General features: G+C 43.8%; 1 protein-coding gene across 1 annotated transcript in view; it reads right to left on the bottom strand.

Annotated features, from left to right (window-relative positions):
- shank1 (SH3 and multiple ankyrin repeat domains 1) overlaps positions 1-20,960 on the bottom strand; it is a 72,568-nt gene that overhangs the window by 33,581 nt on the left and 18,027 nt on the right. Inside the window, exons 2-3 of the mRNA XM_087810172.1 lie at positions 17,428-17,943; positions 15-218 (exon numbers count right to left, since the gene is read on the bottom strand). Coding sequence (XP_087666298.1) covers positions 15-218; positions 17,428-17,892 — 669 coding nt within the window. The 5' untranslated portion in view covers positions 17,893-17,943. The remainder of the gene's footprint in view (positions 1-14; positions 219-17,427; positions 17,944-20,960) is intronic.

Below are 20,960 nucleotides of genomic sequence, written 5' to 3'. Positions count from 1 at the left end.
GTTTTGTGGTTCACCTCGAGGTAGGGCACCCCTTTCTCGAAGGACTGGGGGTACTCCCGCAGCAGACGCTCCTCCTCCAGGAACTTGGCGTCGTGGCCGTCGGTGGCGGGCTGGAACAGGCCGTAGTTCAGGACGTCCCGGAGTGACTCGGTCAGCGAACACAACACCTGCTGCTTGGCCTTCCACACGGTGGCCTCCGGGTTGAAGCGCAAACATTTCTGTCGGAAACAGGATTTTTTAAAAAGTATTTTAAAAAGTTTGTCATCAAATGTGGTCGTGAAGAGTGTTATTGTTTAAAGATTAATTTATTAACAATCACTGTTTGTTGATGGTTAATATACCTTCTTGCTTTGTTTAACAATACTTTTCTATTATTTTGTGCCTTATTTTAGTTTTGTATGCACAATAAAGTCTCATTTAGGAATAAATAAAGTTGATGTTTCCATCATATTATACTTTACAATGAGAAATATAATTGTTGTTGGACATTTATGAGACGGATAAACAGCATTAGTAACGTTAAATGTGTGTTATCTTAATTTATTCTGTACTGACACCACAAACAAATACTATGTTGTGGCAATAAACGTTTCTGAATCTGAAATGATTCATTAATTGCATTAAAATTAAAATATTGTCGACACAAACACAACATAACAGTTCACTACACTACTGCAAAAATACACAAGTGGCGTTTCAAAAATGTAACTGTTGGCTAAAGTTAGCGTTAGCTTAGCCACACGTAGCTAATTGATACTTAGCTAGTTGATAGTTTGTTGATACAAATTGACTCGGACTCACAGATTATAGAAAAAAACTAAGTCGGCAAAAACTAAACAACCTTCTTTAAAAACTCTAAAACACTCTCACTGCATGTCTGTACGCGTTATTTTCCAGGATTACCTGCCACTCTTGTTAGCTAGCTGTCATCCAACACCTTAGCACAGACGCCATTTTGAGCTACATTACAACATTGGCCAAAATAATTTCGTGTATAATATTTTTTTATTAATATTTATTATTATTTACGCAGTATAAAAACAATGTCAAGATTGATTAATTAATCATTATAAATTAATATTGAGGGGAAAAATATATATATGTATAATGTATTATATACTATATTCTGATCCCCCAAAAGAGGTCAATACTACGTGACAAATGGTACTTTATTGTTCTGTGTAAATGAACAGGTATTTTATAAAAATATACAATTTTTGAATAGCAAATTTTTAATGTATTACATTCTTCTGTTTAAACTCTCTCATTTCAATTATGTAAGAATATAAATGATGCCTAAACAACTAGAAAAAAAAGAGATATAGCCTATTTTCAACGTTTAGTAATTACTGAAAATAATGTACTGATGCAACAAATATAAATTATACCTCAACATTATATCAAAAGAAAAAGAGATGTTATTTAACTTTAATTTGTCCTCGATCAATCTTAGGATCATAGTGCAGTATATTAAAAAATACATCTTAGGTACATAAGTTGTGTAACCAGAATAAATGACTTTACTGACAAATAGAACGAATCCCGGAGAGCGCGGGTCTGCTACTGCAGCCGCAACATAATGCGATCTCTAAAATATCCAAAGCGTGTAAGTAATCCTGTCCCAGCTAGTCAGGGTTGCCGGGGTTTTTTTCTAGCCAAAGGGGATTTTTATCAGCCGTGAGTTTGTCGTCTCTGGAACTCGAACCTCCGACCATCGCCTCGGCCATCGAGCAGCAGGTTCAAGACTGAGCAGGTATGACGGGCGGCAGCTTCCCCGGGTCTCCGGGTGGGTCACCCGGGTCAAACGCGGCCCGGGCTGCGAGCGCGAGTCAGCAGAGAGGAGCGTAAGTCACGATTAGAGAGCTGACAGAAGCTTTTCTCGCCGCTCTCCATCTTCCTCTGCGTTCGGAGACCTCGGAGCGCCGTGATTGGCCGGAGCGCCCTGCTGCATTACTGCACAACTGCAGCCGCCTTCAGAGCATCCCTGTCAATCATCCTAATCTCCTCGCACACACACACACGCACACACACACACGAGTGTTCTTGTGTCACAAAGAGATAAAGCTCCCGAGCGCCGCGGAGGAAAAACTAAGCAGCAAACGTCTCTGGTTTGTTCGACGGCTCGCACAGCCAACACCGTCGCCGCGGCAACCGCTTCATTAGTGGAGCAAGCTGCTTGTTGCCATGGAGACGCGGCTGTGTTCCCCTGGAAACGCGGCAACTGGGAGTGTGCGATTGTGCGAACATGTGTGTGCGGCATAATCTAATACAAAGACGCACACACACACACACACACGCTGCTAAAATCCAATAACACACATTCGTGTAGACAAACGCTCTTGAAGACTCACTGTGACTGTCATGTGCACACACACACATGCACACATGCACACACATGCACACACACGCACACACACACGCTCCACTGCAGTGAGACAACATCAATGCCGTGGCCTAGAGCGAGCGCACACGTAGATGTGGGAGATGGGATGAATGAAAGTGCGTTCATAAACAAACGCACACCCACACGAGTGGAACCACAATGTGGGAAATACTTACAATGACACACACGTAGACACACTCCGGGGCCCTGCAGTCCTACAAAGACACGCGTGAACACACACCTGCACTGCACACAATGTAGCTGCCGGCCTCTGACACACACACACATGGTTGCCACTGGCGACACACACACACACACACCTTCCCGCTCTCGATAGTGGGTCAGTGGACACACACACACACACTTCTGCACCAAGATGACTGCATAAATAAGATGTTACAAAGACACCGTTTCTTTAGGTGGCGTCACTCAAAACTTAGCAGGAGCCAAGGTCTCAAACCGACAAGTTATTTTATTTGTCGTTAAATAGATCGCTAGCATACAATACCTGCTAGCTTAGCTCGTGGCTAACAGCGCTAGCTTCATCCTCAATCCCCAGAAATAGTGGAGGCTCCGCGATATTTTGAGGGTTTTTTGTGTTTTTTTTTACACATTTTAACTTAGTTTTAAGCATATTTTCGACTCACAAAAAGACACTAAACCAGGCCTGACATGGAGCCGAGACAAACTCGCCGAAGAAACCCAACAAAAAGCACACATAAAAGAGGACTATTGTCGCTCTAGCTCCAGTACAGTAAAATGTACCACAATATTTCTTTGAGTATGTGGAAGATTACACTGTAAATCGAGTGAATCTAAAGTAGAATAAAAAATATAACTAAAATTCAGACATTTTTATGACAGAATATATTAAAACTTATCTCTTGAATGGAGTGAATTTTGCCTGTTATGAGCTGCTACGATATAAAATAATAAACTAAACTTAATGAAATATTATAAACTCTGAGGTAAGAACGGGTTTCACGGGTCGTATGGAACCGGTTTATTTGACACGTGAAATAAATCTACAAAAATCATCACCTCGGTATAAATGACACAAAACCTTCATCAGACACTCGTGGACAAAAACACACAAACACACAAACACACAAACACACAAACACACAAACACACAAACACACAAACACACAGCAGACTTCATCTGGTTCTGGTTCCAGTGCCGTGATCCTCCAGAACCACTCGACCACGGACACTTGACAGAGAGACCAGAAGGATGCTTTGTCTCATGTGTGTGTGAGTGTGTGAGTGAGTGTGTCCATGTGTGAGTGTGTGATTGTGTCCATGTGTGTGAGTGTGTGATTGTGTGTGAGTGTGTGATTGTGTCCATGTGTGTGTGTTAGTGTGTGATTGTGTCCATGTGAGTGAGTGAGTGTGTGATCGTGTCCTTGTGTGTGTGTGCGTGTCCATAAGTGTGAGTGTGTGTGTGTCCATAAGTGTGAGTGTGTGTGTGTGTCCATAAGTGTGTGTGTGTGTGTGTGTCCATAAGTGTGAGTGTGTGTGTGTGTGTGTGTGTGTCCATGGGTGTGCGTGAATGTGTGTGTGTGAGTGTGTGTGTGTATGTGTGAGATTGTGTCCGTGTGTGTGTGTGTCCATATGTATTTGTGCGTTAGTGAGTGTGTGTGTGTGTTTATATGTGTGTGTGAGTGTGTAAATGTGTGTCCCTGTGTGTGTTTGCGTGTGTGTGTGTGTGTGTGTGTGTGTGTGTGTGTGTGTGTGTGTGTGTGTGTGAGTCCATATGTGTTTGTGTGTGTGTGTGTGTGTGTGTGTTTGTGTGTGTGTGTGTGAGTGTGTGTGTGTGTGTGTGTGTGTGTGTGTGTGTGTGTGTGTGTGTGTGTGTGTGTGTGTGTGTGTGTGTGTTGTGTGTGTGTGTGTGTGTGTGTGTGTGTGTGTGTGTGTGTGTGTGTGTGTGTGTGTGTGTGTGTGTGTGTGTGTGTGTGTGTGTGTGTGTGTGTGTGTGTGTGCGTGTCACGGCCTCTGTCTTTGTACATCCTCCTCCTCTGTGATCACACTCTCCCACTCACACTCCCACTGACTCCCACTCTTGATGTAGCCCCACCTAACTTTCTTCCCTCCATCCTCGTCCACACGTCTGCCCTCCATCTCCTCCTCTCCTCTCCTCTCCTCCCTCCCTCCTCCTCCTCTTCTTCTTATCTTTTTTTAAAGTTTCTGTTTCTTCAGTCACTGGCCTACTTCTTTTCTAGTTCCAGTTCTTCCTCCTTCGTCCTTTCTTCAAATGTTCTATCACTTCCTCCTCCTCCTCCTCCTCAGGTGCACTTCTCTTCTTCCTCCTCTCTCCTCAATCTCATTCTCTCCATCTCTGCCGTTGTCAGCATTTCTTCTTCATCTCTCTTTTTTCTCCCATGCACACTCAAACACTTCCCCGTCATCCCTCCTTCAAGTTTATCATTCAACTCACACCAACCTTGGTTCCTTGCCTCCCACCCCCCCTCCTTTCATCTTCTCTCCCTCACCCTCTTCTTCCTCCTCTCTCTTTTAATCTCACTCTCTCCATCTCTGCTGATATCAGCCTCTCTTCTTGTATCGTTCTTTTTTTCCCATGCCAACTCTTCCAATTCCCCTCCGTCATCCCTCCTTCAAATTTTTCCATTCAACTCACACCAACCCGTCTTTTTCCTCCTCCCTTCATCTGTCGCTTCTCCTCCTCTCTCGCCCTCTCGCATCCCTTCCTTCTCTCCCTCCTTGTTGAACCGACTCATTATATCAGTTGTTTTCTTGACCTTTAAGTACCGACTTCTCTTTCTTCTTCTGCATTCCGTCAGCTCGTCATCCCGCTCCTTCATCCTCCACCATCCCTGCCTCCTTCTCTATCCTTCTCTCTCCATCAATCCTCTCTTTTTTTTTCTTCTTCTCTATATTCCCCCTCTTCTCTTCTCTCTCTCTCCAGGTCCCTCTGGTCCTTTTCCTGCAGGTCAAGCAATCTGGGACTTAAAGATTTAATGAGATCTGTTGGGAAATAACCCGCCACACACACACACACACACACACACACACACACACTTTTCATTTACATCTCCTGGTCGCCGCCATCATGGCCGGCTCGGTCCGGTAAGTCAGATCAGTGAAGTTCTTGCTGCAGTTAAAGTCGCTCGGGCAGGAAAACAGCGAGTTGACGGTGAGGATCTAATAAGAAATCTTCCCACAGCTTCCTGCTGCGACGGCATCAGGAGATAATGAACCTTCTTCATCAGTGCAGCAGGTCCGGGTTCATCGCTGTGACGCCTACAACACGACTGGCAGAGTCGTGATGTTTCTCTGCTCGATCTCTCCTTCTTTTCTTTTTTTTTTTTGCGAGCTGGATCTCTTTTGAGTCGCGGAAGCCAAGAGACGTTCGATAATCTGCCGCATCGTTCGCTCCGGAGACGAAACCGGCTCAGACTCTCGCAACCTTCGACTCGAGTCTTCAAGAAATCCTGCCCTTTTTGTCAATAAAAGACGTGCAAAAAGTTTCCCGGATCAACATCGGTTCAGCTGACATTGCTGCACTAATGCCTACATTTAAAAAAATTGGTTTGAACTAGAAAAAGCGCTCAAGGATGACAAGTTGCTCGTCTAAAACACATATAGTTTAGCCAAAATCTTTCAGTTGTCAAGGTCGTGCTCCAAATAAAAAAGTATATTTTTCAAACAAGTATATTCCGCCATCTCACTCATGAACAGTTCATTCTCACCATTCCATTTACTTATACTCCATTTATTGTGTTTATTATCTTTTGTATTTTTGTAAATGTTGCAAATATATCAATCCATTTTTATTTAACCAATTCCAGAATGTCCAGCGCCCCAAAAAACTTCCTTGTATGTGTACATTCCTTGTATGTGTACATTCCTTGTATGTGTACATTCCATGTATGTGTACTAGCGAATAAAGCTGCTCTTGATTCTTGAGTACGATTATTTTCACTCTTAGAGGCTCAAACTATCCACGTTATCTATTTTCCCCCAAAAAAACTCCCATTAAATTCCTTTACTTTCAACAGTTTAACTCTTATGGGAAGTCTCTGTGTATTTGTTGAAAACTATAATCTTTTGTTCTTTAAATGTAACACTAGCATCTTCATAGGTCACCATAGCAACATGAACATCCACTAAAATGTCTTCTTTGTTCAGATTTGGACACATTATATCTATTTATTACATTTTTTAGCATTTGAATTATTGTTGATAGAGATAAGCTTCGAGTGAAAGTAGCACTCCAGACAGTACGTCCATATATAAAGTCATGACACCTTCAAGAGACGAATGGATCCGGATGGTAATCTGGAACAAAGCCAATTTATTTAAAAAAAAAATGATGGTTGTACCGTCAGGTCATTTATATGTCGTGTGATAAATAAAACAAATCAGAGCAAATCATTTAAAAGCTGCTGCCGTTCGCATCCTTTTCCTGCGAGTTGTGCTGAGTTGCCCAGGGCAAAATATCCAACAGAGAAGTCCGGGACGAAAAATTGTTGGCCATGAACTGAGGAAAATCTCTAAATGTAGGAAAATGATGTCACAACACGATCTGGATCTTATAATCCATGCTTTTGTGTCGTTTATACTTTTGCAACAGTTTATTTTCATGTCTTAACAAGAAGGATCTGTCTCGCCTGCAGTTAATACAAAACTCTGCAGCCAGAATTCTGAGCCGCTCTAGTAGAAGAACTCACATTTCTCCGATCCTTAAAACTCTTCACTGGCTTCCAGTTTCTTTCAGGATCAACTTTAAAATTCTGTTTCTTACTTTCTGATCTATTCATGGTCAGACCTTCCATCAGTAGATTCTGATCCAGCCTTACACCCCAGCTCGGGCTCTGAGGTCTGTGGATCAGAATCTACCGACGGTTCCTGAACACGCTTCAGGACCAGGAGGAGAGAAATCCTTCCAGACTGTTACCACCGAGTGAGCATCCGAGGCAACGATTTTTTTTTTATGTAATGTGACGATTTAAAACTGAAACATGGAGAACAAACAGTTCCGGGTCAAACAGGTTCCAGCGAGAGCTCCACACGTCGCTGTGAACTCTCCGTGTCGAGAGGAAAAACATCCAAATGTTTCAACCGGTGGCGAGAGATCAAACACGGGGGTCAGAGGTCACGCGCCGGCCTAACACGGTCCATCAGCTGTTAGGAGCTTCAACAAAGGTATGAACAGAGTCCGTAACGTTGACCGTCGAGAAGCGTTTGTTTCGCGGAGGTGAGCGGAAGTTCAGCCGTGATTGACAAGCGCCGGAAACTCTTCTATCCCCGTGGGTTTGTGCCAGAGTGTCGCCAGAGTCTCTCGGCGCCGCAGGAAAATCCCTCTATTGTGGCGGAGGATGATATCATCCACTCGCTTTTCCCGATTCCACTCAGTCAGTCGCGTTAAAAGCAGCAGAGACGCTTGTGTTCTGACTGCTCGCTCGGAGCCAGAACTCTTTCTGCTGCAGCTCCCGACCCGGTAGAACTCGACCGCGGCTCGCTGTCACTTAATGTCGTTAACATGTGAGCGTTACCTGATCCAGACTCACCTGGTGCGTCGTTTAAAACTTACTCTGTCTTTGATTCCTCCTTTACTTTAATTTTCTTCAATTTTTTACATATTTAATATGTATTTTTAATTATTTAAACCCTTTAAAACTATAATTTTTTTAGTTTAACATGTGTCTTGTATAATTATTTGACCCTTTTTTCTATTTTTACAATATTACATTTATCAGATTTATTTATTATTATTATTATTTATTCATTTTTTCAGGAATATATCTTGTCTACATTTAAATAATCTTCAAATTGAATATAATAAAGAGTTAAATAGTATTTATTAATACAAGTTTTTTTTAAATTAGATAATTAAACCAAAAATTAAATTTAAAAATGATTTAAATTGTACTTATTATTGGGTGAAATTTCTCCTCAAATAAACGTGTACCATTAAAAGGGTTTAATTCAATTAAAAGAAAGTATTTTAAACAATAAATAATTTGTTTTTTTTATCGTAAAGTGTATTTTTCTATTTGCTATGATTGTCTTCTATTCTCATGATACATGTACGAGGAGAATAAAAGTCTCTGAAGACGCTTCTGTGATCCTTCAGAAACGAGAACTCGTGTCTTTCGGATCAGAACTGATTAACTGCATTGTTGAGAGTCTCATTTGTGTAATTGATATTTGCTGTGCTAAGAAGTTGGATTTATGCTCCGGCAGGCCGGAGAGACGAGTGAGTCGCTCGTGTGACGATGATTCCGGTGTGATGGCAGTTCTGTAAACGTAGCAGCAACAGTGTGTGTTGAAGTGAGTCCAGGATTGATGGGATGAATCGTCTCGTTACACGACGACTCCTGACGTTTCTGACTCAGTTTGACATTGTTACTGATGCACATTCTCACAACCATTACGAGATACTGTGACTCTAATGTGACTCTAATGTGACTGTAATGTGACTCTAATGTGACTGTAATGTGACTCTAATGTGACTGTAATGTGACTCTAATGTGACTCTAATGTGACTCTAATGTGACTGTAATGTGACTCTAATGTGACTGTAATGTGACTCTAATGTGACTGTAATGTGACTCTAATGTGACTGTAATGTGACTCTAATGTGACTGTAATGTGACTCTAATGTGACTCTAATGTGACTGTAATGTGACTCTAATGTGACTGTAATGTGACTCTAATGTGACTGTAATGTGACTCTAATGTGACTGTAATGTGACTCTAATGTGACTGTAATGTGACTCTAATGTGACTGTAATGTGACTCTAATGTGACTCTAATGTGACTGTAATGTGACTCTAATGTGACTCTAATGTGACCTTAATGTGACTGTAATGTGACTCTAATGTGACTGTAATGTGACTCGAATGTGACTCGAATGTGACTGTAATGTGACTCTAATGTGACTGTAATGTGACTGTAATGTGACTGTAATGTGACTGTAATGTGACTCTAATGTGACTCTAATGTGACTCTAATGTGACTCTAATGTGACTCTAATGTGACTCTAATGTGACTGTAATGTGACTGTAATGTGACTCTAATGTGACTCTAATGTGGCTCTAATGTGACTCTAATGTGACTGTAATGTGACTCTAATGTGACTGTAATGTGACTCTAATGTGACTGTAATGTGACTCTAATGTGACTGTAATGTGACTCTAATGTGACTCTAATGTGACTGTAATGTGACTCTAATGTGACTGTAATGTGACTCTAATGTTACTCGAATGTGACTCTAATGTGACTCTAATGTGACTGTAATGTGACTCTAATGTGACTGTAATGTGACTCTAATGTGACTGTAATGTGACTCTAATGTGACTGTAATGTGACTCTAATGTGACTCTAATGTGACTGTAATGTGACTCTAATGTGACTGTAATGTGACTCTAATGTGACTGTAATGTGACTCTAATGTGACTCTAATGTTACTCGAATGTGACTCTAATGTGACTCTAATGTGACTGTAATGTGACTCTAATGTGACTGTAATGTGACTGTAATGTGACTGTAATGTGACTCTAATGTGACTGTAATGTGACTCTAATGTGACTCTAATGTGACTCTAATGTGACTGTAATGTGACTCTAATGTGACTGTAATGTGACTCTAATGTGACTGTAATGTGACTGTAATGTGACTGTAATGTGACTGTAATGTGACTCGAATGTGACTGGAATGTGACTCGAATGTGACTCTAATGTGACTGGAATGTGACTCGAATGTGACTCTAATGTGACTCTAATGTGACTGTAATGTGACTCTAATGTGACTCTAGTGTGACTCTAGTGTGACTCTAATGTGACTCTAATGTGACTCTAATGTGACTCTAATGTGACTCTAATGTGACTCTAATGTGACTGTAATGTGACTCTAATGTGACTCTAATGTTACTCGAATGTGACTCTAATGTGACTCTAATGTGACTGTAATGTGACTGTAATGTGACTCTAATGTGACTGTAATGTGACTCTAATGTGACTCTAATGTGACTGTAATGTGACTCTAATGTGACTGTAATGTGACTCTAATGTGACTGTAATGTGACTCTAATGTGACTCTAATGTGACTGTAATGTGACTGGAATGTGACTGGAATGTGACTCGAATGTGACTCGAATGTGACTCGAATGTGACTCTAATGTGACTGTAATGTGACTGTAATGTGACTCTAATGTGACTCTAGTGTGACTCTAATGTGACTCTAATGTGACTGTAATGTGACTCTAATGTGACTCTAATGTGACTCTAATGTGACTCTAATGTGACTCTAATGTGACTGTAATGTGACTCTAATGTTACTCGAATGTGACTCTAATGTGACTCGAATGTGACTCTAATGTGACTCTAATGTGACTCTAATGTGACTCGAATGTGACTCGAATGTGACTCGAATGTGACTCGAATGTGACTCTAATGTGACTCTAATGTGACTCGAATGTGACTCGAATGTGACTCGAATGTGACTCGAATGTGACTCTAATGTGACTCTAATGTGACTCTGATGTGACTCTAATGTGACTCTAATGTGACTCTAATGTGACTCTAATGTGACTCTAATGTGACTCGAATGTGACTCTAATGTGACTCTAATGTGACTCTAATGTGACTCGAATGTGACTCGAATGTGACTCGAATGTGACTCGAATTTGACTCGAATGTGACTCTAATGTGACTCTAATGTGACTCTAATGTGACTCGAATGTGACTCGAATGTGACTCTAATGTGACTCGAATGTGACTCTTGCACGGACAACATGACTTGTGTTACATGAACAACATGACCATGTTAAACATAAATATCAAGACTATGTGTTACATGAACAAAGTGACCATGTGTAAAATAAAAAAACATGACAATGTGTTACATGAACAAAGTGACCATGTGTAACATAAAAAAAACATGACAATGTGTTACATGAACAAATTGACCATGTGTAAAATAAAAAAACATGACAATTTGTTACATGAACAAAGTGACCATGTGTAACATAAAAAAAACATGACAATGTGTTACATGAACAAATTGACCATGTGTAAAATAAAAAAAACATGACAATGTGTTACATGAACAAAGTGACCATGTGTAACATAAAAAACACATGACAATGTGTCACATGAACAAATTGACCATGTGTAAAATAAAAAAACATGACAATTTGTTACCTGAAGAAAGTGACCATGTGTAACATAAAAAAAACATAAGAACGTGTTACATGAACAAAGTAACCATGTGTAAGGTAAAAAAAAACATGACAATGTGTTACATGAACAAATTGACCATGTGTAACATAAAAAACATGACAATGTGTTACATGAACAAAGTTACCATGTGTAACATAAAAAACATGACAATGTGTTACATGAACAAAGTAACCATGTGTAAGGTAAAAAAAAACATGACAATGTGTTACATGAACAAATTGACCATGTGTAACATAAAAAACATGACAATGTGTTACATGAACAAATTGACCATGTGTAACATAAAAAACATGACAATGTGTTACATGAACAAAGTAACCATGTGTAACATAAAAAACATGACAATGTGTTACATGAACAAATTGACCATGTGTAACATAAAAAACATGACAATGTGTTACATGAACAAAGTAACCATGTGTAAGGTAAAAAAAACATGACAATGTGTTACATGAACAAATTGACCATGTGTAACATAAAAAACATGACAATGTGTTACATGAACAAAGTAACCATGTGTAACATAAAAAACATGACAATGTGTTACATGAACAAATTGACCATGTGTAACATAAAAAAACATGAGGACGTGTTACATGAACAAAGTAACCATGTGTAACATAAAAAACATGAGGACGTGTTACATGAACAAAGTAACCATGTGTAACATAAAAAACATGAGGACGTGTTACATGAACAAAGTAACCATGTGTAAGGTAAAAAAAACATGATGATGTGTTACATGAACAAATTGACCCAAACAACATAATGTGTAACAACAACAAGTTGGCAGTTGTGTAAAGCGAGTGTTACTGTGTAACACAAACAGCAAAACAAATGTGTAACGACATGTAACACGAACAACGAGGTTAAAGACTCGGCGCCATCACTTCTCTTCCTCCCTCAATTCATAAGATTCCGGCGGTACAGTCGCTCCCCGCCGTCATTACGGCGCAATTAGGCGGCAATTAGAGTTTATTGAGGGTGAATTAGCCGACATGTGGAGCAGAGCTAATGTTGCGAGGAGCTGCACCGGAGAAGAAGTGAGACGACCAGGACCAGGAGACGCGACACGTGGACGGACGACGAGACTTTACACTTTTTATTTTATGTGACAAGTTCCCTTCGCTCGATAAATGACCTCCTTGGCAGAGCTAGTCAAGACCTTTGACTTCTCAACTTCCCTATCCATGCTCTCTCCATCCATCTCCACGCTCCTCTATCCATCTCCACGCTCCTCCATCCATCTCCACGCTCCTCCATCCATCTCCACGCTCCTCCATCCATCTCCACGCTCCTCCATCCATCTCCACACTCCTCCATCCATCTCCACGCTCCTCCATCCATCTCCACGCTCCTCCATCCATCTCCACGCTCCTCCATCCATCTCCACGCTCTCTCCATCCATCTCCTCACTCTCTCCATCCATCTCCACGCTCCTCCATCCATCTCCACGCTCTCTCCATCCATCTCCTCACTCTCTCCATCCATCTCCACGCTCTCTCTATCCATCTCCTCACTCTCTCCATCCATCTCCTCGCTCTCTCCATCCATCTCCACGCTCTCTCCATCCATCTCCACGCTCTCTCCATCCATCTCCACGCTCCTCCATCCATCTCCTTGCTCTCTCCATCCATCTCCACGCTCTCTCCATCCATCTCCACGCTCTCTCCATCCATCTCCTCACTCTCTCCATCCATCTCCACGCTCTCTCTATCCATCTCCTCACTCTCTCCATCCATCTCCTCGCTCTCTCCATCCATCTCCACGCTCTCTCCATCCATCTCCACGCTCTCTCCATCCATCTCCACGCTCCTCCATCCATCTCCATGCTCTCTCAATCCATCTCCACGCTCCTCCATCCATCTCTTCGCTCTCTCCATCCATCTCCACGCTCTCTCCATCCATCTCCACACTCCTCCATCCATCTCCACGCTCTCTCCATCCATCTCCACGCTCTCTCCATCCATCTCCACGCTCCTCCATCCATCTCCTTGCTCTCTCCATCCATCTCCATGCTCTCTCCATCCATCTCCACGCTCCTCCATCCATCTCCACGCTCCTCCATCCATCTCCTCGCTCTCTCCATCCATCTCCACGCTCTCTCCATCCATCTCCACGCTCCTCCATCCATCTCCTTGCTCTCTCCATCCATCTCCCCGCTCCTCCATCCATCTCCACGCTCCTCCATCCATCTCCTCGCTCTCTCCATCCATCTCCACGCTCTCTCCATCCATCTCCACACTCCTCCATCCATCTCCACGCTCTCTCCATCCATCTCCACACTCCTCCATCCATCTCCACGCTCTCTCCATCCATCTCCTCTCTCTCTCCATCCATCTCCACGCTCTCTCATCCATCTCCACGCTCCTCTATCCATCTCCACGCTCCTCCATCCATCTCCACGCTCCTCCATCCATCTCCTCACTCTCTCCATCCATCTCCACGCTCCTCCATCCATCTCCTCACTCTCTCCATCCATCTCCACGCTCCTCCATCCATCTCTACGCTCTCTCCATCCATCTCCACGCTCCTCCATCCATCTCCACGCTCCTCCATCCATCTCCACGCTCTCTCCATCCATCTCCTCTCTCTCTCCATCCATCTCCACGCTCTCTCATCCATCTCCACGCTCCTCCATCCATCTCCACGCTCCTCCATCCATCTCCACGCTCCTCCATCCATCTCCTCACTCTCTCCATCCATCTCCACGCTCCTCCATCCATCTCCTCACTCTCTCCATCCATCTCCTCGCTCTCTCCATCCATCTCCACGCTCTCTCCATCCATCTCCATGCTCTCTCCATCCATCTCCACGCTCCTCCATCCATCTCCTCGCTCTCTCCATCCATCTCCACGCTCTCTCCATCCATCTCCATGCTCTCTCCATCCATCTCCACGCTCCTCCATCCATCTCCTCGCTCTCTCCATCCATCTCCATGCTCTCTCCATCCATCTCCACGCTCCTCCATCCATCTCCACGCTCCTCCATCCATCTCCTCGCTCTCTCCATCCATCTCCACGCTCTCTCCATCCATCTCCATGCTCTCTCCATCCATCTCCATGCTCCTCCATCCATCTCCATGCTCTCTCAATCCATCTCCATGCTCCCCCATCCATCTCCTCTCTCTCTCCATCCATCTCCACGCTCCTCCATCCATCTCCTCACTCTCTCCATCCATCTCCTCGCTCTCTCCATCCATCTCCACGCTCTCTCCATCCATCTCCATGCTCTCTCCATCCATCTCCACGCTCCTCCATCCATCTCCTCGCTCTCTCCATCCATCTCCACGCTCTCTCCATCCATCTCCATGCTCTCTCCATCCATCTCCACGCTCCTCCATCCATCTCCTCGCTCTCTCCATCCATCTCCACGCTCTCTCCATCCATCTCCATGCTCTCTCCATCCATCTCCACGCTCCTCCATCCATCTCCTCGCTCTCTCCATCCATCTCCATGCTCTCTCCATCCATCTCCACGCTCCTCCATCCATCTCCACGCTCCTCCATCCATCTCCTCGCTCTCTCCATCCATCTCCACGCTCTCTCCATCCATCTCCATGCTCTCTCCATCCATCTCCATGCTCCTCCATCCATCTCCATGCTCTCTCAATCCATCTCCATGCTCCCCCATCCATCTCCTCTCTCTCTCCATCCATCTCCACGCTCTCTCCATCCATCTCCTCGCTCTCTCCATCCATCTCCATGCTCTCTCCATCCATCTCCTCACTCTCTCCATCCATCTCCACACTCTCTCCATCCATCTCCATGCTCTCTCCATCCATCTCCTCACTCTCGCCATCCATCTCCACGCTCTCTCCATCCATCTCCTCACTCTCTCCATCCATCTCCACACTCTCTCCATCCATCTCCATGCTCTCTCCATCCATCTCCTCACTCTCGCCATCCATCTCCACACTCCTCCATCCATCTCCTCCCTCTCTCTCCATCCATTCACAATAAAACTTTGATAGCAATTTGTAGGAATAAATAGGGAAAGCGCGTGAATTATTTAGCGCGGGATTTAAAAAATGCTCCGACGGCTCAATAAAACATCACAGGACTCCAGGAGCGTCGAGCCAGGCGTTTACGCAGATCTTCAGACGCCGAGATGTTCGCTTCAGTCGGCGCTTTGGCGATGTCGCCGAGGCCGACTCCAAAATATCTGAGGAAACGACAGCCCTGGCTGCTCTTCTAATCCTCTCTCTCTCTCTTTGCGCCTCCATTTTTCCTAACATCTCTGTTCAAACACGCTGCCCAGCATCCCTCGTTCCCTCGTCTTTGTAATTCAATTATCCAGCCATGATTCCCTCGTCCAGGATCACAGGGGGGGGGCAGAGGTTTGGGAACATAAGAATCCTACATGTAGGGGTTTTTGGGTTTTTTTCGGTTGAGGATGTCGTCATGCATCTGCGGCAGGCGAGCAGCCAATTTAGACGATGGAAGCTTCTGCATTGATGTGGAGCTGCAGCCGATCGGAGAGAGAGGGAGAGAGAGAGAGAGAGAGAGAGAGAGAGAGAGAGCGAGAGAGAGAGAGAGAGAGAGATAGAGAGCAAGAGAGAGAGAGAGCGAGAAAGAGAGAGAGAGAGAGAGTCTTCACACATGGACTGCAGTATGAATGGTCGGATCGACTAAAAATAACTTGGACGGATTCGTTTGAATGATCTTTAACCGCTCATCAAGCGCTTTCACGGCGTTCCTGTCACTCAACGCTCGGGGGAAACAAAAAAAAAAAAAAAAAATCTGTGTCTGGTTTTCGTAGAACCCGAGTCAGAGTTTCAGCTTCTTGCCGTGACGATCACACTTTTGGGTTCAAGAAGATATCGATTAGTTATCATAGTTTTTATGGCTTTTATTTACAATCAACCTTAAAAATGTTCAATTTGTTTGTCCATTTTTGTGTTGCAATCAAACCTATGGCCTCTAGATGGCAGCAGTCATTACGTCCTCCGCAGTTGGAAGGAACAATTAAATCCCACGAGATGACTGAGGACGAGAGGATACAGTTACTCCAACAGCTTTTAAAGATGGTGTTGAGACATATTTTGGTTTGAAAACAAATTAAAGCAGTTACGACTGAGGACGAGAGGATACAGGGACTCCAGCAGCTTTTAAAGTTGGTGTTGAGACATATTTTGGTTTTAAAACAAATGAAAGCAGTTACGACTGAGGATGAGAGGATACAGCGATGACTGAGGACAAGAGGATACAGCGATGACTGAGGATGAGAGGATACAGTGATGACTGAGGATGAGAGGATACAGTGACTCCAGCAGCTTTTAAAGTTGGTGTTGGGACATATTTTGGTTTCAAAACAAATGAAAGCAGTTACGACTGAGGACGAGAGGATACAGCGATGACTGAGGACAAGAGTATACAGCGATGACTGAGGATGAGAGGATACAGTGATGACTGAGGACGAGAGGTTACAGTGACTCCTGCAGCTTTTAAAGCTGGTGTTGGGACATATTTTGGTTTCAAAACAAATGAAAGCAGTTACGACTGAGGACGAGAGTATACAGTGATGACTGAGGACGAGAGGATACAGTGAGTTCAGCAGCTTTTAAAGCTGGTGTTTGGACATATTTTGGTTTGAAAACAAATGAAAGTAGTTACGACTCCGTCACTGTCATTTGGTCTGTAAATTCTGCAACACCAGAGTCAAGTACTTGACAATACTACACATATATACTTGTTACTACAGTATCACAATATATCGTATCGTTATATCGTATCACCAGATTCTTGCCAACACACAACTCTAGTCCTGACGCCACTTCTAACTCTACAGAGAGACACGTCACCACACCATCATGGTCGTAATGTTTCACGTCACTCACCGTCTGCTTGATGTCCGGGATCCCGATGCGAAACACCATCATGGCGATGTGAGCGTCCTCTGCTGGCACGCCGCTGGTACTGCGCTCCTTCAGCCTCCTCTGCGGCTGATTGGTCGCTTGCGACCCGGGGTTGGAAGAGTAAGGGTTTGCGGTGTGACCCGGGTTCCCCGTCCGGCCCGTCCCGGCAGGACGTCCGGCCGGTTTGGCCGACTGCCTGTGCGCCTCCCCCCTCCCTCCTCTGGACAGGCCTCCCCGCCGGACCTCCTCCACCAGCTCCTCCTCGTCCTCCTCCCCCTCCAGCTCCCCGTTCTCCTCCTCGCCGTCCTGCTCGTCCTCCTCCATCTCTTCCTCCTCCTCCTCCTCCTCCTCCTCCTCGTCCTCCGCCCCTGGATACAGATGTCGATTATTTCCCAGCATCCTTTGGTGCTCCTCGTCGCTGGACAGGGGGCTGAAGGGCATCGTCATGGCGACAGAGCCGGTGGCACCGGAAGCAACGGCATCATTTCCAGAGAGACTCTGTGGACGAGAAGTTGACTTTACTGACGTTGACCTCTTCAAGACCAGGACTTTGATCGTTCGGATCTAAAAGTTCAATTGGATTAAACTTGTCTCTGTCCACAAGTGTCTCTGTCTACAAGTGTCTCTGTCCACATGTGTCTCTGTCCACAAGTGTCTCTGTCTATAAGTGTCTCTGTCTACAAGTGTCTCTGTCCACATGTGTCTCTGTCTACAAGTGTCTCTGTCCACAAGTGTCTCTGTCCACAAGTGTCTCTGTCTACAAGTGTCTCTGTCCACATGTGTCTCTGTCTACAATTGTCTCTGTCCACAAGTGTCTCTGTCTACAAGTGTCTCTGTCCACAAGTGTCTCTGTCTACAAGTGTCTCTGTCCACAAGTGTCTCTGTCTACAAGTGTCTCTGTCCACATGTGTCTCTGTCTACAAGTGTCTCTGTCCACAAGTGTCTCTGTCTACAAGTGTCTCTGTCCACATGTGTCTCTGTCTACAAGTGTCTCTGTCCACAAGTGTCTCTGTCTACAAGTGTCTCTGTCCACATGTGTCTCTGTCTACAAGTGTCTCTGTCCACAAGTGTCTCTGTCTACAAGTGTCTCTGTCCACATGTGTCTCTGTCTACAAGTGTCTCTGTCCACAAGTGTCTCTGTCTACAAGTGTCTCTGTCCACATGTGTCTCTGTCTACAAGTGTCTCTGTCCACAAGTGTCTCTGTCCACAAGTGTCTCTGTCCACAAGTGTCTCTGTCTATAAGTGTCTCTGTCTACAAGTGTCTCTGTCCACAAGTGTCTCTGTCCACAAGTGTCTCTGTCCACATGTGTCTCTGTCTACAAGTGTTTCTGTCCACAAGTGTCTCTGTCCACATGTGTCTCTGTCTACAAGTGTCTCTGTCCACAAGTGTCTCTGTCCACATGTGTCTCTGTCTACAAGTGTCTCTGTCCACAAGTGTCTCTGTCCACATGTGTCTCTGTCTATAAGTGTCTCTGTCCACACGTGTCTCTGTCCACAAGTGTCTCTGTCCACATGTGTCTCTGTCTATAAGTGTCTCTGTCTACAAGTGTCTCTGTCCACAAGTGTCTCTGTCCACAAGTGTCTCTGTCCACATGTGTCTCTGTCTACAAGTGTCTCTGTCCACAAGTGTCTCTGTCCACATGTGTCTCTGTCTACAAGTGTCTCTGTCCACAAGTGTCTCTGTCCACATGTGTCTCTGTCTACAAGTGTTTCTGTCCACAAGTGTCTCTGTCCACATGTGTCTCTGTCTATAAGTGTCTCTGTCCACACGTGTCTCTGTCCACAAGTGTCTCTGTCTACAAGTATCTGTCTACATGTGTCCAAAAGTATCCAAAAGTATCTTTGTCCAAAAGTTTCTTTGTCCAAAAGTGTTTTTGTCTTCAAGTGTCTTTTCCCAAAAGTGTCTTTGTCTGAAAGTGTTGTTGTCCACAAGTGTCTCTGTCTACGAGTGTCTCTGTCTTTAAGTGTATTTGTCCAAAAGTGTTTTTGTCTTCAAGTGTCTTTTCCCAAAAGTGTCTTTGTCTGAAAGTGTTGTTGTCCACAAGTGTCTTTGTCTTCAAGTGTCTCTGTCTACAAGTCTCTCTGTCTACGAGTGTCTCTGTCTTTAAGTGTATTTGTCCAAAAGTGTTTTCGTCTTCAAGTGTCTTTTCCCAAAAGTGTCTTTGTCTGAAAGTGTTGTTGTCCAAAAGTGTCTTGGTCTTCAAGTGTCTCTGTCTTCAAGTGTCTCTGTCTACAAGTGTCTTTTCCCAAAAGTGTCTTTGTCTGAAAGTGTTGTTGTCCACAAGTGTCTTTGTCTTCAAGTGTCTCTGTCTACAAGTGTCTCTGTCTACGAGTGTCTCTGTCTTTAAGTATATTTGTCCAAAAGTGTTTTTGTCTTCAAGTGTCTTTTACCAAAAGTGTCTTTGTCTGAAAGTGTTGTTGTCCACAAGTGTCTTTGTCCACAAGTGTCTCTGTCTTGAAGTGTCTCTGTCTACAAGTGTCTTTGTCCACAAGTGTCTTTGTCTTCAAGTGTCTCTGTCTACAAGTGTCTCTGTCTACAAGTGTCTCTGTCCACAAGTGTCTTTGTCTTCAAGTGTCTCTGTCTACAAGTCTCTCTGTCTACGAGTGTCTCTGTCTTTAAGTGTATTTGTCCAAAAGTGTTTTCGTCTTCAAGTGTCTTTTCCCAAAAGTGTCTTTGTCTGAAAGTGTTGTTGTCCAAAAGTGTCTTGGTCTTCAAGTGTCTCTGTCTTCAAGTGTCTCTGTCTACAAGTGTCTTTTCCCAAAAGTGTCTTTGTCTGAAAGTGTTGTTGTCCACAAGTGTCTTTGTCTTCAAGTGTCTCTGTCTACAAGTGTCTCTGTCTACGAGTGTCTCTGTCTTTAAGTATATTTGTCCAAAAGTGTTTTTGTCTTCAAGTGTCTTTTACCAAAAGTGTCTTTGTCTGAAAGTGTTGTTGTCCACAAGTGTCTTTGTCCACAAGTGTCTCTGTCTTGAAGTGTCTCTGTCTACAAGTGTCTTTGTCCAAAAGTGTCTTGGTCTTCAAGTGTCTCTGTCTTCAAGTGTCTCTGTCTACAAGTGTCTTTTCCCAAAAGTGTCTTTGTCTGAAAGTGTTGTTGTCCACAAGTGTCTTTGTCTTCAAGTGTCTCTGTCTACAAGTGTCTCTGTCTACGAGTGTCTCTGTCTTTAAGTATATTTGTCCAAAAGTGTTTTTGTCTTCAAGTGTCTTTTACCAAAAGTGTCTTTGTCTGAAAGTGTTGTTGTCCACAAGTGTCTTTGTCCACAAGTGTCTCTGTCTTGAAGTGTCTCTGTCTACAAGTGTCTTTGTCCACAAGTGTCTTTGTCTTCAAGTGTCTCTGTCTACAAGTGTCTCTGTCTACGAGTGTCTCTGTCTTTACGTGTATTTGTCCAAAAGTTTCTTTGTCCAAAAGTTTCTTTGTCCACAAGTGTCTCTGTCCACAAGTATTTTAATCTAAGAATGAGTGTCTCGGTGAGTGCAGCGACCCTTGTATGTGCAGGAGAAGCAAACATCAGCCAAAC

The sequence above is a fragment of the Callionymus lyra genome, chromosome 15, assembly GCF_982586985.1.
Source record: "Callionymus lyra chromosome 15, fCalLyr1.hap1.1, whole genome shotgun sequence".
Taxonomy (NCBI): domain Eukaryota; kingdom Metazoa; phylum Chordata; class Actinopteri; order Syngnathiformes; family Callionymidae; genus Callionymus; species Callionymus lyra.
This window is presented reverse-complemented; position numbering and strand designations above follow the sequence as displayed.